Source organism: Rhamphochromis longiceps, linkage group LG4 (assembly GCF_057381845.1).
Source record: "Rhamphochromis longiceps isolate RC_006_pf linkage group LG4, R_longiceps_female_GT1.1, whole genome shotgun sequence".
Lineage (NCBI taxonomy): Eukaryota > Metazoa > Chordata > Actinopteri > Cichliformes > Cichlidae > Rhamphochromis > Rhamphochromis longiceps.
The window spans coordinates 19452285-19476591 of NC_140560.1; the positions used below are offsets into that span (position 1 = coordinate 19452285).

The 24307-nt window shown below is 41.2% G+C and overlaps 1 protein-coding gene across 4 annotated transcripts in view; it reads right to left on the reverse strand.

The window, feature by feature from the left end:
- The window catches only part of cacna1aa (calcium channel, voltage-dependent, P/Q type, alpha 1A subunit, a), an 89247-nt gene that overhangs the window by 7661 nt on the left and 57279 nt on the right, over nucleotides 1-24307 (reverse strand). For 2 of the 4 annotated variants that reach the window (XM_085403638.1, XM_085403637.1), the window contains exons 31-45: nucleotides 24109-24273; nucleotides 23777-23887; nucleotides 22161-22244; nucleotides 17732-17848; nucleotides 13910-13975; nucleotides 13504-13601; nucleotides 13239-13389; nucleotides 12614-12741; nucleotides 11375-11471; nucleotides 7260-7365; nucleotides 6605-6712; nucleotides 4196-4296; nucleotides 2482-2597; nucleotides 2247-2379; nucleotides 699-812 (exon numbers count right to left, since the gene is read on the reverse strand). In XM_085403638.1, the coding sequence (XP_085259764.1) occupies nucleotides 699-812; nucleotides 2247-2379; nucleotides 2482-2597; nucleotides 4196-4296; nucleotides 6605-6712; nucleotides 7260-7365; nucleotides 11375-11471; nucleotides 12614-12741; nucleotides 13239-13389; nucleotides 13504-13601; nucleotides 13910-13975; nucleotides 17732-17848; nucleotides 22161-22244; nucleotides 23777-23887; nucleotides 24109-24273 (1695 nt within the window). The remainder of the gene's footprint in view (nucleotides 1-698; nucleotides 813-2246; nucleotides 2380-2481; nucleotides 2598-4195; nucleotides 4297-6604; nucleotides 6713-7259; nucleotides 7366-11374; nucleotides 11472-12613; nucleotides 12742-13238; nucleotides 13390-13503; nucleotides 13602-13909; nucleotides 13976-17731; nucleotides 17849-22160; nucleotides 22245-23776; nucleotides 23888-24108; nucleotides 24274-24307) is intronic. The other 2 variants (XM_085403640.1, XM_085403639.1) reach the window with 1 other exon arrangement.

Here is a 24307-nt window from a genome sequence, read left to right on the forward strand (position 1 = left end):
AAAGGGGGGGAAGCCCGGTTCGGCACTTGGAAAACCTCTGCTAGGAAGGAAGAGACAGTTTAGCAAATCGAGAAAAAAAAAGATAAATAAATCACGGTCCTGACAAAAGAAGAAGAAATAATGTGGGGTGGGTGTGGGGGTAGAGAACTGCGCATGTCTGTGTGTGGTTTATAAATGTGTCGTGTGTGAATGACAACCAGAGCACTCACCGAGATATGAAACAGTTTAACATGGATGAGGGTGTGGGATGGAAAACAAGGCAACCGCATTTCCGAAAACACCTCCATGCAGGTGAAAGAGAGATAAGGGGAAGAAAAAAGCAAAACAGTCGGGAGAAAAGAAAAAGAAAGGAATGAAAGGTCTGACTTTGCCTTGCTGTGGTCCTTGTGAACCCAAGCCTGGAGGTCAACATGTCAGCAAAACATTTACATGTTTTACCCTGAAATACTGTCATGATATGCTAGCGGACATCATGGTTGCAACCACGTCACCCAGCGCAAAATGTAACCAGTGATTGTAAAAGTTTGTCGTTCGCAACCTCGTCCCAAACGTTCTCCACTCTGGATTCAAGAGGCCGCAGCAAGAAATCCATAAGCAACGAGTCAGACCTTTGTGAATGTCATTGTTCCAAACAAAAGGAGATAAGGAGCGGACACAATGAGGACAACGGACAGTGGAAAGGTGAGAATGCTGCTCACTTGGTTGTCGCCTGGGAGGCGGGGCATGGAAGCGGCCCTGCCGTGGCCTTCCATTGGTGGAAAGTGCTCAGTATCCGAGTAACCATCCTGCCCCATCTCTCTCATCTCTACCGTCTGTAAACAGAGCAGGAGAGCAGGAGGTGGTGTGATTGGCTGCCATGAAAACTAATAGGGAGGAGGAGAGGGGGGTAAGGTGGAAAGGTTATCCAAAGAGAGCAGAAAGCTGAAGGTCCCAGAGGAAAATCATGTCAGTTGGATAATTTGGTCTTTAATTGTTGTTTTCATTTTTAAATCAAACAGAAAAAAGGAAATTGTGTGTTTTGGTCTTTAGAAAATACTCCAACCAAAATCCAATTTTGTGTTTGCATATGCTGCTGTCACTTGAGTTGCAACAAATGCGAGCAGAAGGTGATTTGTTGTTTCCCTTTTTGTTTAGTGGCACTCAATGCCAGATGGAGGTGGTTGTGAGTCACGGCAGGAGTGGATTCTGGGAGGAAAAAACCACGTGCAGCCAAAAAGAGGCATGAGGGGAAAAAAAGAAAGAAAAAAAGAAATCTGATCAGAAGATAATGTTAGCCAGGTGCAGGTCCTGGTACATTGTGGGCACTAAATGAGGTTATGTAAAATTGAAACTGCACTGGTGGGTCAGCTGCACTGCAGTTATCAAAAATCCAGTATGTTGGGGGGTTTTTTTAATCAGAAACATGCAAATTTTATGTAGCAAATTTGCAAAATTCGATTTTGTTTGGAGTAAATCGCATTTTAGTTAAATCTGAACTGATAATCAAAGAATACCAGGTTGTCTCTCTGGCTGCTGAGTTTAGTCGTTCCTTTAGAGCTCTGCTGATTGTGGACAGGTGGCTACAATAAGAGGGCTGACAGATGCATGCACCTGCCAGACCCCCACCCTCCCCCCGCACGAGGTCTACAAGCAGACATGTTTAACGGCATGAAAACAGAGACATGAACCAGTCTGAGTCAAATGAGATGCAGAGATATATAGCCACTGAACAATTCAGTGAGATTTTAAAGAAATAAAATAAAATAAAAAGACTTGTGTGTAGAGACAGGTTTGAGAGATGGAGCTAATCAAAGAAATGTTCAATGTTAGTGATATCTGAAGAATCCAAAAAAGAGGAACTGCAGGAAATAAGTGTAACAACTTCAGTAAAATGATAAAGGCAACAGTGCAGTAACGGTGATGCAGTCTGAGCTCTGAACTTACGACACCATAAGAATGGGAGAGTATTCCTAACAATGAACATACTGGGAAAAAACTAAATAAACTTATCAGCTGCCCTGATTTGATCTAATCCTCTATAAAAATCAGGTGTTACAAATGAGCAGGTCACTGCTGAGCCTGGATACGGAATTACAAACTTGAACAGTGAAGATTTTACCACGTAATTGTCCTCAGTTGCAATTGGGAGCTACATCAAGTAACACGGCACAAACTATTATCTGTGTGGTCTCTGGCCAGCTTATTGTGCCATTTCCAGTGTGTGTGTGTGTGTGTGTGTGTGTGTGTGTGTGTGTGTGTGCTTTTACCTGAGAGTTGGTCATGCTTCCCAGGCCATCCACAGGGTGTCCCTCAGGGCTCCAGCTGCCAACCTTCTGAGACATTTCCTGAGCGCGAGCCGTCACCCACGACTGGCTTTCCGGGACACCTCCCTCCACCGGCCTGTGACACACACACAAACACATATTAACAAGTCAAGGGTATGTCTTTCTTCAGCAAACCTGTTCCTGTAAAGTGAAAATAATCCAGAAGTGTCCAACTCACAGGCTGTTGGTGGTGTCTGTCATCTCAGGAGGAGGCAGGGCATTGTTAAGTCCCGGACCCCCATCCTGGGAGGGGGTAGGTGGCTCCACGCGCTGAAATAGTAATGGCGTTCGATTCTGTGTGAGATATACAACATGGCCGTCGCCAGCTATCAGGCAGACTGACAGGGAAATGGGGAGGGGGAACAAGGGCAGAGCATGAAGAGAGGGGATAGAGAGAGGGGGCTGCCGGTTGAAGCGAGACCGGGCAAACGGGAGAATGGAAGAGGGATGAATGCAAGAGCAACGAATGCCCAGCAGCTAGCAGAAGGAGAGAGATGAGCAGACTCAGATGTCATTCTGGGATCAAAGCAAAATGACGATCAGTGAGGAAGCGGGATTCAACCACTGCATCCAGAGCTTCATACAGCAAACTATCACATTATGGTTGTCATCTGATGCATTAACAGGCTGAAATTTAATGGGTGGGGGTGGGTATGTAAAAAGAGAAGAAAAAAACATTTGCAGGACAATTAAAAAAAAAAGATCCTATTCTAAAATGATAGAGGACATTGTAGCAAAGAAACACAGCAAGAAGCCGGTAGCAGGCAGGTAAAGTACACGATGGCACGTGTCAAATAAGAATTGCTACATTTGTTACAACTGCCTAATGTCCACTAATGACCACTTAAATCTAAAATTTTATTTAGTTGTTAAATTATTTTATTATTTTTCTTTTGTTTTTCAGTTTACTTATGTGAAAATACTGTAGCAAGCATCCCAATTAGTTTGCAAGGAATAAACACAATGTGAACCCCAACAAGTAAAGCACATCTAAAACTTGTGTGATCCGGTCTGGCCTAGCTGCGTTTTCTATAATGAAACACTGCATAGATCTCTCTTTGCATTTCTAGATAATATGGTAGCTGAGATCTGAGGCTCTAGTAAAGTCACACCGCAGACTGTGTGATAAAAAGTATGTATAAAAACAATTGTGTGAGAAATGCGTCTGTGTGTGGATGTGGAACATTGCAAAGGACTGAAGGCAGGAGAAAATAATGAGGATCAGAAATAATAAAGAAGGCAGTGGCTTGCTGATGTTTCGGGAACATCATGAGAAGTATCTCATAATACATAACACGTGCAATGACAATATTAAGTGCAAGCAGACCTTTATATTACGGCTGAATAATAATGTTAGGAATCACATAATTTCAGCATTGATAACATATCATCTTGTGAGGGAGGTCTATACCTTTCCAAGGTGACAAGCATGGGTAACAGGGAGTTAGAAGGTAGTGTATTGTTACAAGCAGTTGATATAGGAAAGACACAAGCTCAGCTAAAGAAGCCATTGTGAAGATTCCCATCAGGTTCAGGCATGGGCACATTTGGGATTGTGACAACATTTTAGCTTAATGTGAAAAAAATAACCTGCTACATTCTGTATGAGGAAAATGTTTTTTTTTTCCTCAAGAATTTCAGTGCTAGTGTAACAAACTTTGCCCAGAAGGTGGCAGCATTGTTTCTGAGCATTACCTTTGTGAAGTTATTGCGTTTGCCTTTATAGGTAATTGAATGGACACGCTTCCCTAATCTGAACGAATGCTGTCACAGTCCGGGCTTGTATAGATGAAGTTACAGACCTGTGGCCTCGGTTTCAGCACGTCAGTCTGCCTTTAATTTTAAAGGATCGGATGCAGGTAGAGTGTTACTTCACTGGAGACAGGCAGTACCTGCTCATCACGAAGAGCCTGGGAACGTTTGATCTTGCTCTGCCGGTAGTACTCCATGATCATCATGGCGGCATAGATTTTCCCCACTGTCAGGTCGGTCGCTGCAGAGAGAATGACAAGTTACCCTGCAGGATCAGGCTCTTTGGTCTTTGAGCATGAGGAATGGTAGAGAGGTGTGAGGCAAGCGCACAGGAAGCACTTGCATACATGAACATACGAGAAAATAGTCTTTTCACTGCCAGGCTGATTAAAAACTTCAGTTAACTCTAAAAAACACTTCTATGTGTCACAAGTACAATGCTGTAACTGAACAATCTCCTTCTGATATATGGCTCGTGTTTAGTGTGTAATATTAAACAAACTGTGGTCTCCAGTAAAATGATTAAAATTGTTTAAAAAGAGATACAATCTGTGCACATCAAGGCATCACAGAATGAGAGCAACTACTGATTTATACTTTCCTCAATATAACTAATGGTAAAAAGAGAGATTTGCCCCTAGTCTATAAAGCTGCCTGCCACGGAGTGAAAAGACATCTGTAGAAGGTTTATCTATAGTAGGACACCCTCTGATCTCAGGCACAGAAATGGGTAGAAGTGTGAATGTTAAGGAATGGTGACTCTTGCGTTTGTGAGTTTAAGGAGGGAAAAAAATGCAGTATTCATTTTGTAATTTTGTGATTGCAAATGAATACTTTACCGCCACCTGTTGGACACAGATGGTAGCTTCAGTCTTGTAACCCTGAACTAGCAAAAGTTCACAACTACCTTTTTTTTCTTGGGCTGCTGACCTATTATGGCCAACGCATGCAGAATTTTTCCATGTACTGTATTGTAGCATGCAAAGAAAGCCCTTTAAGTGTGAGGCAGCATTAAAAATGCCAAAAAGCAACACAGCAGTAGTTCACAATCATAGCAGGAAGTCGCTGCAGCTAGCCCGAAATAAATCATCAGGGTCTGTTACTGTCATTATTCATTTGATGGAGGGACGTGAGGAAAAGTCAGCTGAATTTACGTCATGAGTGAGTCAGAGAGGAAATACGCCCAAATGCATAAGAAAGTACACTCTGTCATTCTCCGAAGGAAAGAAGTTTCATAAATATTATTACAGGAGGAAGTTTACCCTCATTAATGATTAGAGAGCACTCTTAGCAATTCCCGGGCACAGAGCCAGCCATCCCCACTCTGGCTGCATTGAAAAAGCAGCATTGGGTATCCATACTTACAGTATTTAACCATGACAGAGTATTATTGAAAGTCATCAGGAAATGAAAATGCAGATACATTTCTTTAGATGGGAAGCAGTGATACGGGTAAAGAAGAAGAATATTACTTTTTTTGTCTCACTCACGAAGGTCTTAGAACAGATGGCCAAATCACGTACACGATGACGCACTCGAGACATTCTTATAGACATCCAACTGGGCTGTGTGTGGTTCAAAGATGGGTCTTCTAGGAAGTGACGGTCATAGCTCCTACAGTTCAAAGAGCAAATACGCTGAATGGCCTACATCGCGAACATGTGGCCATCTGCCACATGAAAGCATTTGCAAGAAGCTAGTTGTGGTGGCTCCATCTGGAAAGGGGTGGTGGTAAAGAACTGCAGCACATGCCAGGAAATGACAGGCTGAGGCTCCGCTGCTGTGATAGAAGCGGCCAGCCCCTGTGGCAATATGATGGGCAAGCATGACTTCCCCATGATTCAAGTGGGTATTTCACATTTCCATAATTTTTAGCTTCTTATGGATAACCAGAAGAAGTGGTCTGCAACAATCAACCAAAATTCATCCCAGTAAGCTCAGGTTACTTCTGAGGGTATGTAGCAGTTAACAGACTCCAGTTTCTACAGAGAAACAACAAGCAGAGCACTGCCTTTAACAAGTACGAATACCACCTGAAAGACTGAATCTTTGAACCAGTGTTGTAGTTTATTTAATGAAGTTTTTTTTCTCCTTGTTTTGGATAATTGGGGATTAGGGGAGGAGTGTAATGGATTGGAATTGCAGGAGACTGTATTATTGCACTGCCACCCATTGGACATTTTTGATATATTCAGTGATGATGGAGAAAGGGTTTTTTCAGTCAAGAGCTGTTGTCCTTGTGTAGTTCAGTCTCAGTCAGTTTTATTGATCTCCACTTCAAGATACTGCACTATTGCGTGGGTGTGTGGAGCTGTTTTGTGTCTACCATGCAGCTTGTTTCTGTGCTTCTGTTTTTTCATGATCATTTTCACACAATCTGAGTACTGATGTGTGAGACAGATGTGAAAGCTAATTCAGAGGGTGCAGCACTGGAAAAAGACTGGTTTGGAGAAGCAGACCTCAGGGGGCATGGAGAGGAACAATGGTGGAGCATTAGGTGGTAGCAGAAAATGGCACTGCTGTGGTTTACCCAAACTCTGGTCACTTACACTTGTGTGGTGTCACCAGCAAATCCAGATGCTTCTGGGAGAGGTTGGGCCAGATTGCCATCATCTCTTTCCTTAGCTCTGCATCCATCTGGTGTTTGTCGATACCACCTAGACATATTCATTAAAAAAACAGAAGCATGCACACACATGCAGATACACACACACATGTATGGACATCCATGCCCAAGTATGAGAACACAAATGAACACAAAACACAGAAAAATGCACATTAAGAAAGTTTACCCATACACACAAAATTACACACATTGTTTATAGCCATTCAGATTGAAAGGAAAAGGGGGAAAAGACATACAAACATGGAAACAGACAAACAGAAAAAAAAAGGTTCCTTTTATTAGTCATGTAATTAATATAAGCTCACAACTGAAGTGAAACACAAGCAATCAACTTTGTGAGCTACATTCAGTCTCACCTTCAGCCTCACACTAAATCTAGAAAAGTTCTACATATAGAATCTAAAGCCTTGGAAATAACAACACATCAATTGCTGTATAGAGGATTGAGCATCAAGAAGAGTTCGAAGTTTCTGGTTCAGCACAGAAAAGACAATTCTGCTTTGAGGATGTTGGGGTTAAGAGAGAAGGAAGAAGAAAGCATGTGAAAATGTGACAAGTGAAAGTCAAATTGTCCGTACCCTTGGCAATCTTTATGTCCAGCGCTGTGCGGATCAAGGCCATGAGAGTGGAGTTGAAGTGGACCGTGTTGTCATCAGCCACGGGCAGATCCATACGGAGCAATCTCTGCGAGGAAGCCAGTCAGGCAGTAAGAACATTGAGGAGAAGGTGGGGTGCATGTGGAACCTCCAGGTGAAAAGGGGGAAGGGCTCTGAGCTTGTAGCAGGGAAGGAGAGTGGGTAGAAGGGAAGAGGGGGTGGGTTCGGAAGTTGAAGGAGTTGTGCATAGCATCTGCAGCAGGCCCTGACTTTGTCTGTCAGCCTATAGTGGCTCAGACTTAAGTGTCAAATTAGGCGCATATGTGATTATGAGTGCTGAAGTGACAAGAGAGTCGTAGTAATGCCCAAATTCTTGTTCATTTTTAAACATCTAAGTCACAAATTGATTAGTGGAGACTTTTTTCAGAATCACATTCTTATTTGCTTCATAACTGTCCAGGAACAGGCTGAGCAGCAGTTACTATTATCCAGAGCTCCCCCTAGTGCTTTGGAGGTTCACAGTGAAAACAACAGAGACCAGATGATAAACCAATAAGCCAACCGAGGGACTGGTCTAAGAAAGAGGAACACTGTGGTTTTTGTTTATTGGTTTTATCCTTTGCGGGTCTTGTTGGTTAGTAACAAACACACACGAATAATACGATTTACATCAACTAACAGAGTGATGTTCATGCATGTTTGGTGACAAAAGACAACAACCCGGCGACATCCAAGACATGCAGCGCACCATGCATCTCCCCCGTCCCCACATTCCAAAAATATGCCTCTCCTTTAATCCGTCTTTCCCCCCAAATCCTTCTTGCGCGTTCCACCCCCATGCAGCATGCAATGCAGGCACAATATGCCTCACAGGACAAGCAGCTGTGCAGCTGTACACAGAAAGCATCCTCTGTTGGCGACATTAAAATGAGTTTGTGAGTTGCTTTAATGTGGCTGTTATCGGAGGCATTAAGAAAAATAGTAGACAATGAGGCTACGCTGACATTTTCTGATGTCAAATGTGTGAACAAATGGGTATAGACTCGAAGGGTTAATAGGTGAGAGAGAGCAGCGTTCTGTGGAAAAAGAGGAAAAAAAACAACAACAACAACAAAAACAAAAAAAAAGCCCACCATGGAAGCGTTGTTCTGGTGCTAAGACGCGTAATGATTTTTCAGGTGAACATAATCCAGGCGTGTGTAGGAAATATGAGGTGAAGCGAAATATTTCTTCTGCCAGAAAACAGATATAATAAGAACTGAAAGGGAAAGCTTAAGGGAAAGAGATGATAGAGAAAGAAAAATCAATAGGTTATGAGCTGGAGCACATAAAGAGAAAAAGTGACCGAAAATAGAAAAATAAAAGTCAAAACAATGTAATGTAAAAAAAGAAAAGGAATCACTGCCATACTTAGTTGGCTGTGTCTGTAAAGGGAAAAAAAATAAAGCAAGCAGTCCTGCCTGAAAAGCCATGCTGTCTCTCTTCAGGAGAGAATAGATCAAGGGTTAAAAGCAGCGACACTAAAAGGATAGCTATTAGGTGGACTGGATGGAAGGTCCTAGTTAAGATTTAGATTCGCCTGGAAAGCAAATTGAGACTTATGCTAAATAAATTTGGATCTAGTAATATTTATCAGAGAAGACAAAGATGCTCAACCATGCATAAAAAGCATTATAGAATGCTAAGCACACCTACCAGGATACATTTTGGTATTTTTACTTTTACATTTCAGGAAGGAGGCTCATAGTTTGAAAGTTTATAGGCCCAAGTTGGATGATGGCGGGTGTTAAACATAAAATGTTCAATTAAAAAACAGAAAAGTAGAGAGTTAAAAAGCTTGGGTCAAATAGCACATTGTATCAGATCACAACGTCAGCAATCTTGACTTCTTTTATGTAATCGGATAAACGTGTTTAATCACATGCAGCTTTAAATCATGTAAAATCTCTGCACTATTTGCCCCAGCTCTACTGGAAGAGAAGTGGGAGGTGGAGAAAGCAATGGAGTGATCATCTGTGCCTACAGATTGTGTGGCTTGCTGCCTCCTCAGGCTAACAGTAATCTGAAAAAGATTTTTTTTAACCTGATCACGTGTAGCATGTAATGTAAATGTGTTATTAATGTTTAGTATATTCTTAATCTAACGGTTTGCATGATATCCATTGTACCTGTATTGTACTTGACAAATAGGGCATGTGCAGGAGTGATGCGGTGGTGTTGGTGGGGACTGGCCATGCAGGGGGGAAAGTGAGGGAGTGTACATGTGTGGAGAAGGGAGCAATATGCAGAGATAATGGGGGGGGGGGGGGGGGGGCTGGAAACAGAATAGAACTGCATTGACGACAGAACCAAAGGACAAAGAGAAGATTGGACTTGCAGATAGAAAAGGCTGCTTGGGGGCTTGGAGCTGCTACATGAAGGGTGACAGAAAAAGAACTGCTTCTGTATGGCAACCAAAGGCTCTCTGAGGAAAACACATCACTGACACAAGCCCTTCTGCTCTCTCTACCATGAGAAGTAACAGAAAATATCTGTGTAGGTTGATATGACCTATTTCTGTGTGTTTCTGTGTATGCGTCTACCTCATCCACAGGATGGAACGAGTCAGAGGACATAAGTCTAATGGACCTTCCAAGCCCTGCTGCACACGCATGCTTCTGTGTAAGTGTATGTATTGAAGGGTGCCTACATGTGTGACACGTTTATCTGCTTAATAGGTGTCTTAATGTCTTCATACAGCATTGATCTATACAGTTAAACGAGGACACTACTAATCGTGAGGTGTGTGCCTTTTGTGCTTTTGTGTATGTGAGCTGTACACGGTGCAAATGAGCTGAGAAGGTCCCTCTTTGTCATCCCCTCCTGTGGATACAGACCCCTTATCTAAACCCGTCAACCTAACCATCCTGCTACCTCCACCCACAAGTCCCACATCACCACACAACGTCACAACACCGACCAGCCCACCCCCACTTTCCACAAAAAGAAACAGGAACAGAACCAAAGAAACAATGACACTAAAAGTTTACACCACGTTGATAATTTAAATCATTGTTCTAGATAGCCTTCCCCCCCAAAAAACCCACATCACCCATAGAAGACTTGGGTGAAGATGGGGGCCTTTCTGACCTTGTAGGCCACCCGAGCTGGACACCTCTTCCCGAGGCCTAGTGGAGGACTCATGTGCCTCAGCATGTCATACATTTCCCTGCAACTGATCCTGCCACTGCATCATCAGCCATGCCACCACCCCGTTAACAAGAAAGAGAGAGATGCAGATATTCCAAGAAGGAGAAATACAATGGAGAGAGAGTGAAAGAGTAGCAGAAAAGATTTTAGAGAAAGATAGACAGAAAGCAAGAGAGAGAGAGAGAGATGACTGAAACAATGTTTTAAAAAAAACAACAACAGAGAGACAAGGTTATTGGGAGGATTTGGAGAGACTGTTTTGGCTGTGTGGCTTCTCTTTGAGTAACAGTACTCTCTAACAGGTTGTCATATCAGAGAACAGGGTAAATGACAGTGGATAGGGAGGCGAGCAAGAGGAAGAATTTAAGGAATAAATATCCTCTTGTAGTATCAGAAGATAATTCTGTGCAAGAACAGAACAGGCAGAGCCTGACAGCGGGCGCCAAGCTGCTCCTGCTCAGACAGGAGAGGAAAAGGAAGAGGAAGGAGTGAGGGAAGAAGTGTCAATGCAGTTTCTGTCGTTCCCCCAACCCCCCAACAACCAAGAACAATGCAACACTACAGTGGGCGACCGTAGCTTGCTACATTATAGCCATGTCTCCACAGCAAGCAAAAGGAAAAAAAATGCTCATATATTAAAAAAAAAAAAAAGATTATTTTTTCCAACATGATAAAACGCCTTGATGTGAATTACCCCTCCCTATTTCGGTTAATGCATTTCGCATGCTTCTCTGGGTGTCTGCATTGTCCCGCACATTCTCTCGGCAGTTCAGAATGCAAGTCGATAATGGTGGAAACAAAGTTGTAAAGTTGAAATGAAGAAGAAAACAAAGCGGCATTCACTCCATTCCTGGATGCTGTGGCTAGCAAGAGTGATTTAAGAAGTTTTGTTTGAATGGAAGTCAAACCTTGCAGGCCACCCTATGGGGGCATTTCTTGCCTAAGCCAAGAGGCGGGTCGATAACTCGTAATAAACTGTACATGTCCTTATAATGTATGCGCCCGCTGCAAGAAGAATACAGGGAGTTAACAAACACGCGCACACACACACACACACACACACACACACACAAGAAAAACACATGCACGCGCACACACACAGGCACACACATCAAGAAAGAAGAGGGGACATTGGGAGGAAGAATACAAGATTGACAAGAACACAGTATCTGGAAATACTTTACAATATAGAAGAACTGTAAAAACTGACTCTTACGACATCACTTGAATGCACTTATACAAACTCTACATGCACATACAGAAATAGCAGAAACATAACTGAATGGCACATTCTGTTTAAAGTTGTCCTAAACAGTGCCTTCTTATTGTATTCTCTTCTTCTTCTTTGTTTATTACTTGGTTTCCTTAGAGGTTAAAAAATAGCATGTTAGTCTCAAGAAAGGCAATCCTAACACAACTGTACAATAGAAATGGTGCACAGCATATTTATTGCACACCATATTATTTGTATTTTCTATTTATAGTAGTGCATTCTATAGGAAGGCATGAGGGAAAAACACAGGCACTGGAATACAGATACCATGAAACTTAGCATGTCTACAATATACATTTGGACTACACGGAAGCTTCAGTTTCGAGTGTAGACGTTGCCGTGTTAAGTTTTTGACAGTATACCGATTCCAGAAGAGGGAGAGTGTTAGGAAGGGGTGAAGGGAGTTTACAATAAAGGCGAGGACAGAGTGGGAGGGGTTGTACGGTGTGAGAGAGATAACCAGATGTCTGATGAGGTTATACTCAGATCCGTTACAGCCCCCTTGCAGCTATTTCTTTAGTAAATTAATGTTTTAAAAAGCCGATGCTTGTATGTGTTCAATTCTCTTGTTCACTGTATCACTTTAAAAAAAAGTCTTCACACCAAAAAAAGAAAAGAAAATCTCAAAATTAAGGAGAAGTAGCCGCTTTAACTTCTTGCGTCTCTCTGTGTGGGCAAGCTTATTAAAATATAGAGAAAAAGATGCATTAAAGGTGTCTAAATATCAGGTTTTAAATAGTGTCTTTGTTGTTGTATGTACAAACTCTTAAAAGTATAATTTTATGAATATATGTGCAAGTACTACATGTGTAAACAGATCTGTTCCTTGTGCTTGTGCCTCTTTACACCTGAGTATAGGCGTTATATAACTCACCAGGCAGCAGGGTCATACTCCGCCCATATCCTGACATACTCATCCAAATGGTGAGGTCCTAGTATGGATGAATCTCTAGTCAGGTACTCAAAGTTGTCCATGATAACAGCTACAAACAGATTCAGCATCTACGCATGCATGCACACAAACACACACAGCGACACACATACAAACAGAAAAGTTACAAAAAAAGTTACAAACAGCCACTGATTTCACAAAATCACTGGTTTAATAGCTGTGACATGAAATGCTAATTTACTTAATCAGCTTTAACTAAAAGATGGACAATTTTATGTTATTGTTAGTCTTGTTATGTCATATTACGTTATACCAAGTTATGTCATGCAATTTTACGATATGTCAGGTTACAATGTGGTATTTCATGTTACGTTATGATATACTATATCGTGATACATTATGTTACGATGTTATGATCGGTCACATGATGTTATGTTAAGTTTTGTCAAGTCATCTTATGTTGTGCTGTCGTGTTATGCCATCCCTAGTTATGTGTATGTTATAATGTGTTTTGTCATGCTGTGTGACATTGCATTGCACTGTGTTGTGTCATGTAATGTTATATTATGTTATGTCGATCAGTAACTGGGATAACCCGGGGGCTCACCAAGAATGAACAGAAGAAGATGAACGACACAAAGTAGAGGTAGGCAAACTGGCTGCCACAATCTGGATCTACATTCCCTGACTTGAGGTCACAGTCCTTACCCCCAAGACACGCCAACATGATCTCGTGCCATGCCTCACCCGTTGCACTCCTTCAAACATACAAAAAGATTATTTTACCTATCCAGAATTGAATGACCTCAAGAGAGACTGGGGCATGCATGGAAATGTATATTATAGGTTTACAGAGTTACATATAAAAGCACCTAAAGAGAAGCATAAGAGCCTCTACAAAGGTCCTGAAGTTGTTATGTTGGTTGATGGCACTGTCTCCAACTTCTTCAATTGCAATATTCCCAAACAGCTGTCAAACACAATGATACTGTTAAAAGTGAAAACTAGACGATGGTTGTTGATCGCTGAACATTTAGTCTTTTTTGCCACAAAAACATACAGGAACAAAGATTATAAGTAACAATCTGAAACTAAGACATAAATCCCATTTTGACATTTTTGTAATGTTCCTTCTCTTGCTATTATACTCCAAATATGATCACTCTTTTCACTATCATTTAGTATGCTGCACTCCTCGTCATTATAGTTATACTATAAAATATATTTAATGCATCCCAGCAGCACTGGAGCAAGTTTTAGGTTGAGGTTCTCACCCACCTGCATCCCAATGATGGCGTAGATGAAAAACAGCATGGCAATGAGGAGGCAAACATAAGGCAGTGCCTGAAAAGAGACACAATAAATGTTAACTAATAAGCTAGATCCTGCATCCATCTATCTATCTATCTATCTATCACCTGGTGGAATATCTCACAATTAATACAGTGGGGCAAAAAAGTATTTAGTCAGCCACCGATTGTGCAAGTTCCCCCACTTAAAATGATGACAGAGGTCAGTAATTTGCACCAGAGGTACACTTCAACTGTGAGAGACAGAATGTGAAAAAAAAATCCATGAATTCACATGGTAGGATTTGTAAAGAATTTATTCGTAAATCAGGGTGGAAAATAAGTATTTGGTCACCTCAAACAAGGAAAATCTCTGGCTCTCACAGACCTGTAACGTCTTCTGTAAGAAGCTTTTCTGTCCCCCACTCGTTACCTGTATGAATGGCACCTGTTTGAACTCATCATCTGTATAAAAGACACCTGTCCACAGCCTCAAACAGTCAGACTCCAAACTCCGCCATGGCCAAGACCAAAGAGCTTTCGAAGGACACCAGGAAAAGTATTGTAGACCTGCACCAGACTGGGAAGAGTGAATCTACAATAGGCAAGCAGCTTGGTGTGAAAAAATCAACTGTGGGAGCAATCATCAGAAAATGGAAGACATACAAGACCACTGATAATCTCCCTCGATCTGGGGCTCCACGCAAGATCTCATCCCGTGGGGTCAAACTGATCATGAGAACGGTGAGCAAAGATCCCAGAACCACACGGGGGGACCTGGTGAATGACCTGCAGAGAGCTGGGACCAAAGTAACAAAGGTCACCATCAGTAACACACTACAATGGCAGGGAATCAAATCCCGCAGTGCCAGACGTGTTCCGCTGCTGAAGCCAGTGCATGTCCAGGCCCATCTGAAGTTTGCCAGAGAGCACATGGATGATACAGCAGAGGATTGGGAGAATGTCATGTGGTCAGATGAAACCAAAGTAGAACTTTTTGGTATAAACTCAACTCGTCGTGTTTGGAGGAAGAAGAATACTGAGTTGCATCCCAAGAACACCATACCTACTGTGAAGCATGGGGGTGGAAACATCATGCTATGGGGCTGTTTTTCTGCCAAGGGGACAGGACGACTGATCCGTGTTAAGGACAGAATGAATGGGGCCATGTATCGTGAGATTTTGAGCCAAAACCTCCTTCCATCAGTGAGAACTTTGAAGATGAAACGAGGCTGGGTCTTCCAACATGACAATGATCCAAAACACACCGCCCGGGAAACAAAGGAGTGGCTCCGTAAGAAGCATTTGAAAGTCCTGGAGTGGCCTAGCCAGTCTCCAGACCTCAACCCCATAGAAAATCTGTGGCGGGAGTTGAAAGTCCGTGTTGCTCGGCGACAGCCCCAAAACATCACTGCTCTTGAGAAGATCTGCATGGAGGAATGGGCCAAAATACCAGCTACTGTGTGTGCAAACCTGGTAAAGACCTATAGTAAACGTTTGACCTCTGTTATTGCCAACAAAGGTTATGTTACAAAATATTGAGTTGTATTTTTGTTATTGACCAAATACTTATTTTCCACCCTGATTTACGAATAAGTTCTTTACAAATCCTACCATGTGGATTCATGGATTTTTTTTTCACATTCTGTCTCTCACAGTTGAAGTGTACCTCTGGTGCAAATTACTGACCTCTGTCATCACTTTAAGTGGGGGAACTTGCACAATCGGTGGCTGACTAAATACTTTTTTGCCCCACTGTAAGTGCCTCTATTGGTCTTATGAAAATCCCTCCATGGACTCCAGAAATTTCTGAAAACCATTGTTTTGAAATCCAAGTTAAAAGTTTAACCTCAAACATGCAGTGAAAATAAATATGAAGACCTCCGTCCTCTCTTGGCTCCTTTGTATGATACACATACAGTGGGGCAAAAAAGTATTTAGTCAGCCACCGATTGTGCAAGTTCCCCCACTTAAAGTGATGACAGAGGTCAGTAATTTGCACCAGAGGTACACTTCAACTGTGAGAGACAGAATGTGAAAGAAAAATCCATGAATCCACATGGTAGGATTTGTAAAGAATTTATTCGTAAATCAGGGTGGAAAATAAGTATTTGGTCAATAACAAAAATACAACTCAATACTTTGTAACATAACCTTTGTTGGCAATAACAGAGGTCAAACGTTTACTATAGGTCTTTACCAGGTTTGCACACACAGTAGCTGGTATTTTGGCCCATTCCTCCATGCAGATCTTCTCGAGAGCAGTGATGTTTTGTGGCTGTCGCCGAGCAACACGGACTTTCAACTCCCGCCACAGATTTTCTATGGGGTTGAGGTCTGGAGACTGGCTAGGCCACTCCAGGACTTTCAAATGCTTCTTACGGAGCCACTCCTTTGTTGCCCGGGCGGTGTGTTTTGGATCATTGTCATGTTGGAAGACCCAGCTTCGTTTCATCTTCAAAGTTCTCACTGATGGAAGGAGGTTTTGGCTCAAAATCTCACGATACATGGCCCCATTCATTCTGTCCTTAACACGGATCAGTCGTCCTGTCCCCTTGGCAGAAAAACAGCCCCATAGCATGATGTTTCCACCCCCATGCTTCACAGTAGGTATGGTGTTCTTGGGATGCAACTCAGTATTCTTCGTCCTCCAAACACGACGAGTTGAGTTTATACCAAAAAGTTCTACTTTGGTTTCATCTGACCACATGACATTCTCCCAATCCTCTGCTGTATCATCCATGTGCTCTCTGGCAAACTTCAGAAGGGCCTGGACATGCACTGGCTTCAGCAGCGGAACACGTCTGGCACTGCGGGATTTGATTCCCTGCCGTTGTAGTGTGTTACTGATGGTGACCTTTGTTACTTTGGTCCCAGCTCTCTGTAGGTCATTCACCAGGTCCCCCCGTGTGGTTCTGGGATCTTTGCTCACCGTTCTCATGATCATTTTGACCCCACGGGATGAGATCTTGCGTGGAGCCCCAGATCGAGGGAGATTATCAGTGGTCTTGTATGTCTTCCATTTTCTGATGATTGCTCCCACAGTTGATTTTTTCACACCAAGCTGCTTGTCTATTGTAGCTTCACTCTTCCCAGTCTGGTGCAGGTCTACAATACTTTTCCTGGTGTCCTTCGAAAGCTCTTTGGTCTTGGCCATGGCGGAGTTTGGAGTCTGACTGTTTGAGGCTGTGGACAGGTGTCTTTTATACAGATGATGAGTTAAAACAGGTGCCATTCATACGAGTGGGGGACAGAAAAGCTTCTTACAGAAGACGTTACAGGTCTGTGAGAGCCAGAGATTTTCCTTGTTTGAGGTGACCAAATACTTATTTTCCACCCTGATTTACGTATAAATTCTTTACAAATCCTACCATGTGAATTCATGGATTTTTTTTTCACATTCTGTCTCTCACAGTTGAAGTGTACCTCTGGTGCAAATTACTGACCTCTGTCATCATTTTAAGTGGGGGAACTTGCACAATCGGTGGCTGACTAAATACTTTTTTGCCCCACTGTACACTGTACCTTTAAGCACAACAATGCTACCAATGTTAGGAACAGCTTCCTCTAAAAGAATTGCTGGCAGCCAATTTAAAATGAATAATGCCTTTTAACAACACGTTTTACAGTTTAATATAAGGTTCAAATCAAAATCAAATTCTTTTTTTTAATATACTTTTGCACTGCACCAAAACCTCTTTTGTAAAAGGAAGGGATCTATACAATGAATACACTGCACTGACATGTAGCGTCTACACATATCAATGCATGTGATTTTTCAGGGTAATAAGCTGTATAATTGGAAGCAAACCTTGAAAGACTGAACGAAGGTCCAGAGCAAGATTCGGATGGTTTCTCCCTGTCTCAGCAGTTTGATGAGACGAGCTGCTCTGAACAGCCTTAGGAAACTTAGGTTGATGAAATTATTCTACAATACAGCCACAGTATAACCAGAGAAATGGGGGAGTTGAGGAAGGGAAAAGCAAGGGAAAGAGAACAGAAATAAAGGATTGTGAAAAGGGAACAAGAGGGGGGATTGGGGAATGGAAAGGGAAGGAAAATAGTTAGTCGTACTTCAAATTATGCAGGCAATCTTCCTTACAGACGAATAAAAAAAATGAGAAGAAAAACAGTCAAATCCAAATTAAAGAAGATTCAAACTCAATACAAATAATAATAAAAAATATCAGGAGCCAAACAAGTCAAAGCAAACCAAACTCAAATCAGCAAGGCTCCAAACAAGCTTTTCATATCCAGTAATGTAGAATCAAACCATACAACACAGGGGAAAGGAAATCATCCAGATCTAACCAGTTTCATCCAATTGGGATATATGTTTTTAGTAATTGTGTTAGGACTGGTGAGGAGTTAGAGTGCAGGGACTTCAGGACACTTCTTGGAAAGACAACCAAATGCACTAATTCTCCGAAGGCAAAATATGCAACGTTTCAAATGAAGCAAGCCGCAGCATGCAGATGTGAACCAAACACAAGGCAAAGCAGCCAATGCAAGGCAAGCAAAAACGGCAGCTCATGCACCATCCAATAGGACCGACTGCCAAAGTCATGTGACATACAATAGTGATGTCACTGTCAAATAAGAGCAGAGGGTGGTTCAAGGACCAACAAAGGTCATTACTACATAGGTGAATTTCTTTAGGTTACCATTTTCCACTCTCATCAGACTGAACACGTGACTAATAAACTGTACATAGTTTAGCAGATAAATCTATTAGACTGCAGGTTGAGATGTGAAGTGCTCAAAAGTAACTGGTATCAGCACATGCAGGCTTTATTCAATTACTGCTTATATTGCATTGCTGCATGTTTCTGTGTGTGTCTGTGTGTACAGGGGTTTCTGCCAGTGGCATGCAATGGGCAACATGCATCACTTGTTCTTCCTGCCACTGTCAAAGCTTTGGATTTAATATGTTGTTACTAGAAACACTCTCCCAGCAACTTTTATACATATATGTGGATAAATTTTACCATCTACTGTAGTTTCTAAAACCCAATCCTTTACAAACCGAATATTAGTGTTGAGTAAAGGATATATTTCAGCACACGCTTGTGGAGATATACAGTGACTAGCTGGGAGATAACAAACGCAAATGTACAAGTTAAGGGTTCAGAGTGATCATAGCAAAGCAGTCAAGCAAACTGTACACATTCCAGAGCCAGAACGTTGACTGGGATGCAGCTGAAACACATGCAGTAAAATAAGATCTCCAAAAAATTACAAACCATCTACATGTGGATGTTGCAGAGTTATGGTTTATAGCAGCAAATTTTTGGATTATTGGTTGGTTCGAAGAACAACCAGAGAGATTGACCAAGCCAGTTGTCATGGGTGGACACAGAGGAATCATAGTGCATTTTGATTGGATGGAATCACAGCAAGTAGTAGGTGTTGAGGGGAGAAGGGGATTGGAGAAGTAGATTACAGTAGATCGTCGTTAAGTTTGAGGACGATTTAAAGAAAGCATGTGAAAAGATAAAAACAAGAAATAAATCAACAGTCATTCAAAGAGAAATTAGCACAAAGGTAAGTGTCTGTAGATTTTACACATTCATAATGCTGATACCAAGAATCAAGGCAGCATGAAAAAAGAAAATACATGGATTCTAAAAATCCATGACTGTATGTCGATACATAAGTGAATGAAATCTTGAGTAGAAATAATCAAGACCAAATGAACAAAGATTCACGCTCTGTACCAATTAATAAATAAATAAACTAATAAATAAATAATAATAAAAAAAATAACCAGGAGCTAAACAAGTCAAATCAAACCAAACTCAGAAATAGAAGATTTTCCTATCCAGGCAGGTAGAAACAAACAATACAACACAGGGGAGAGGAAATCATCTAACCATACTCAATCAATTGGGATCTATATTTTTATAATAATGGTAAGATTGGTGAGGCATTAGAGTGGAGAGACAACAGGGCATCTCTTTGAAAGGCACTAATTCTCAACCTTTCTAATGAAGCAAGCTACAGTACTAAGATGTGACCCACATACAAGGTAACCAAAAACTCATACACCACCCAATAGGACTGACTGCCAAAGTCATGTGATATATAGTAATGATGCAACTGTCAAAGAAGAGCAGAGGTGGTTATAATAATGTAATGTTTGCAATGTAGGTGGATTTTCCACGTAGTTGAGGCAAGAAATATTCAGAGCACATAGCCTCCACTTATTACGGCTTATATTGCATTATTATAAATTGTTAAAAAAAAGAGAGAAAAGCCTTTCAGTAGTAATTGTTACATTGGCTCTTGATTCTTGGTTACAGCTGCAAATACTCTACAACTCTGACTTCAACATTATTGGGGATAGTTTTTGAATTTCTTCTTAAATTAATTCTGTCCAAGAAATGGCTTCATCTCCTAAATACAGATTATGTACAGGGAGTGCAGAATTATTAGGCAAGTTGTATTTTTGAGGAATAATTTTATTATTGAACAACAACCATGTTCTCAATGAACCCAAAAAACTCAGTAATATCAAAGCTGAATGTTTTTGGAAGTAGCTTTTAGTTTGTTTTTAGTTTTAGCTATTTTAGGGGGTTATCTGTGTGTGCAGGTGACTATTACTGTGCATAATTATTAGGCATTATTAGGCAACAAACAAAAAACTCACTCTCATTTCATCAGTCTTGACGTTTCAGCTTGTGTGTCTTGTTCAGTGGTGGTCGTCTTTCAGCCTTTCTTACCTTGGCCATGTCTCTGAGTATTGCACACCTTGTGCTTTTGGGCACTCCAGTGATGTTGCAGCTCTGAAATATGGCCAAACTGGGTGCAAGTGGCATCTTGGCAGCTGCACGCTTGACTTTTCTCAGTTCATGGGCAGTTATTTTGCGCCTTGGTTTTTCCACACACTTCTTGCGACCCTGTTGACTATTTTGAATGAAACGCTTGATTGTTCGATGATCACGCTTCAGAAGCTTTGCAATTTTGCGACTGCTGCATCCCTCTGCAAGATATCTCACTATTTTTGACTTTTCTAAGCCTGTCAAGTCCTTCTTTTGACCCATTTTGCCAAAGGAAAGGACGTTGCCTAATAATTATGCACACCTGATATAGGGTGTTGATGTCATTAGACCACACCCCTTCTCATTACAGAGATGCACATCACCTAATATGCTTAATTGGTAGTAGGCTTTCAAGCCTATACAGCTTGGAGTAAGACAACATGTATGAAGAGGATGATGTGGATAAAATACTCATTTGCCTAATAATTCTGCACTCCCTGTATTCCTATCAATACCATCTGTTATTCAGAGTTTACTTCTTACGCAACAAGAGTCTTTTCTTAAAATATGTCCCAACAATATACAAAGAACATTTGTACCAACCTTCAAATATTAGCTTTAGGTTGAGTCTCTCTGATTACCTTCTGTATGTAGATTTATACAAATGTACTATTTTTGGGGTTCTACGTTTAAATAGATTTTTAGGATTGAACAAGTGTTTCACAAATGATGCTCAACCCAGTTTCATGCATCACATAATAAATGCACTGACACACAATTTCATCTCCTTAATGGACATAGTGAGGTAATACAACATTTGAAAAATCTGAATGCAGGTCCTAAATAAACTGAATTAACTCATTTTGTTTACTTGGTTCAGCGTGTCATTACAGGCAATTTGGTGCAATATTTAGCAAAAATGTAATGCTGCACACCAAATCTAGGGCACTCATTCATCATTGATCTTAATATACCCATAATGTTGTTGATGCTGTTGTTGTTTCAGGTACTTCTGATGCAGTTGCAAACTGATGCACCCACTGACCACCCTAATATTATAACAAACTAAAAGGCTGCTTGGAGAGGCTATGGCTCACTATAGGTAATCAGCATGCTTCCTGCCTTCCTGCCTGTCAGTGGCTCGGCACTGGTTGGCTGTATTCCCATCCCACCAACTGGGACAATTATATAAGACTTTCAAGAGATACTCATGCATGACTGAGCAACCCAACACTGGCCTCTAACTCATGCTCTCTCCTTACTCCTTGTCTTGTCTACTTAATGTTTTTTAGATGGTGAGGCAGATGTGAAAGTCCACAAACACATTCTGAAGTTCACCAAACATACCTCAGTCATGCCTGTTTAAGAAAGAAACATGCTAATGTAATATCACATCTGTTTGCTTCCAGTTTGACTTTTCAATACAGGAGTGTAAAACATAAACATCTGTACACAGACACCTCAAAATCTGGTACTTACCCCAAGCTCAGTAACGAGGATGTCTGTAATGCTGCCCAGAACTGTCACACAGTCAAAAATATTCCAGGCATCTTTGAAATAATTCTGTGATCAGCATAAGAGAGAGGGAAAAAAGAAGTACAAGAAAGCGAGAGAAAGAAGAAGAGACGAGACAGGGACAGAGAAGAACAACGAGCAGGATAAAGGAGAAAAAAGGAGGATATGAGGTGACATGAGGCAAGAGTGACACAGTAAAAAGCAGAAGAACATTGATGTGGCAAGGAAGCAGACAAAGAGTAAGGAGGGGAAGAGATAAAGATTGACAGAGAAATTGAGCAACGCAACGGGATGGAGCGCAGACAGATCACATGAAAATAACAAGCAAAAGGATGTATAAGTCATATTTAAATGAAAAACCATACCAAGGAGAAAAAAAAGTAAGAAGTAAAGAATTAGAAAATGAGACAAGGACAGAAAAATACAGAAGGGGAACAAGAAAGTGGAAGAAAACAAATGTCAGTGTAGGACAGGAACAGGAAAGAAATTAGATGAGACAAATTGACCATCAGTGAAGGGAAGCTGGAAAGATACCAGCACACCAGGGACACATTGTACTGCATCACAAGACTATAACATCCATCAAACAACACATACAGTACAGCAAAAACCAATTTGAATTTCTTTCAGTTTCAAAACCTTTTAAAAATTCTATTACAGCCCTCCATTTATAGATATATATGCAAAAAAAATTTCAATCTATATTTGATTAGAGATTTTCTAAAGCATTCTTTCAATAAGTGGGGACACTCAAAGCAACGAGTCATGTAATACTCGGGACAAAATGCTAATAAGCCTCTGCTTCTTTGCTTACCCACATATTGCCTGGAGCCAAATTGTGCATTAGACAAGTGGAAGGACCAGGGGAGAGCAAGGGAGGCGGATATTAAAATAAACCACTTTGACACACACACACACGCACGCACATACACACACACGGACACTAATATCTCTGAGGGCTGGGATTATGTGTGTTTACGACATGCCTAATACGTACATAAGTTTATCCATGAATCAGAGCTGATGCTGTCTACTCACCACCCGCTCTCTAATCTTTGCTTCTCTTTTGGCCGCCTATATGTCACTCACTTTCATTTTTTCAGTTAATATATTATAATCCCACCTCTGTCCTTTATCACCTCCCATTCATTGTCAAACTATCTCGTCTGTACTTTTTTCTCTCATCTGCATCTTTTGCCGGTAAAATAACTTTATCACTGATTTTTTGTAGCTTCTGATTTGTTTAAATTTTTGGTTTTGTAACTGAAAAACAAATCATTTGATTATTGCCAACAATCCGAATAGCATTAGACAGTGTAATACATAGATTGGTGGAGAAAGTGGGGGATACAGGGTAATCTAGTTGAAAGTCAGGCCCAGATGAAGAGCTGTTTTTGGCTGTAAACGTTTTCAGTTTTTTGTTTTGTTTAGTATATGGGCATTCTGTTCATTTTAAATGGTAAAATTCATTCAATACAGAAAAAAGGCATGAAAATAAATATGTATATATGTTCTTATTGGCTTCTCATATTTTTACAGAGCAGTACATCGTCGCCACACATAAACCCAGAAATACTCACCAGTGCTCCAAAGGCGATGATCTTGAGTACACACTCCATGGAGAAGAGGGAAGTAAACACTATGTTCAGGTTGGCTAACACAGCTTCATAGGTGTCGGAGGCTCCGTAATACTGTAAACAAAAACACACATAGGCAGTACCTCTCTCAGAAAAGCAGAAGTATTTGAATCATTCCAGACTAGTAAAGGCTGCTTGTATTTTTTTTTAAGGCGCAGGCAACAAGAGCTAATGGTATAAATTTAGACGTTAAGTTCAGCAACTCGGTGGCTGTCTTGGTGTTTATGTTGTTCTGTGCGTTACTTATTCCTTGTTTGGAGCTTGCAGGCCTTTACCTTCATCATCAGCACGATTGTGTTGAGCGCGATCATCGCCATGATGGTATACTCAAATGGCGGTGACACCACAAACTCCCACATACGGTACTGAAAGCTTAGCTTGTTTTGTGGCATGTGGCGTGTCAGAGGCTTGGCGTTGATGGCAAAGTCTATACAGGCTCTCTGTCAAAAACAGCAGAAAAAGACATTTTCGGTT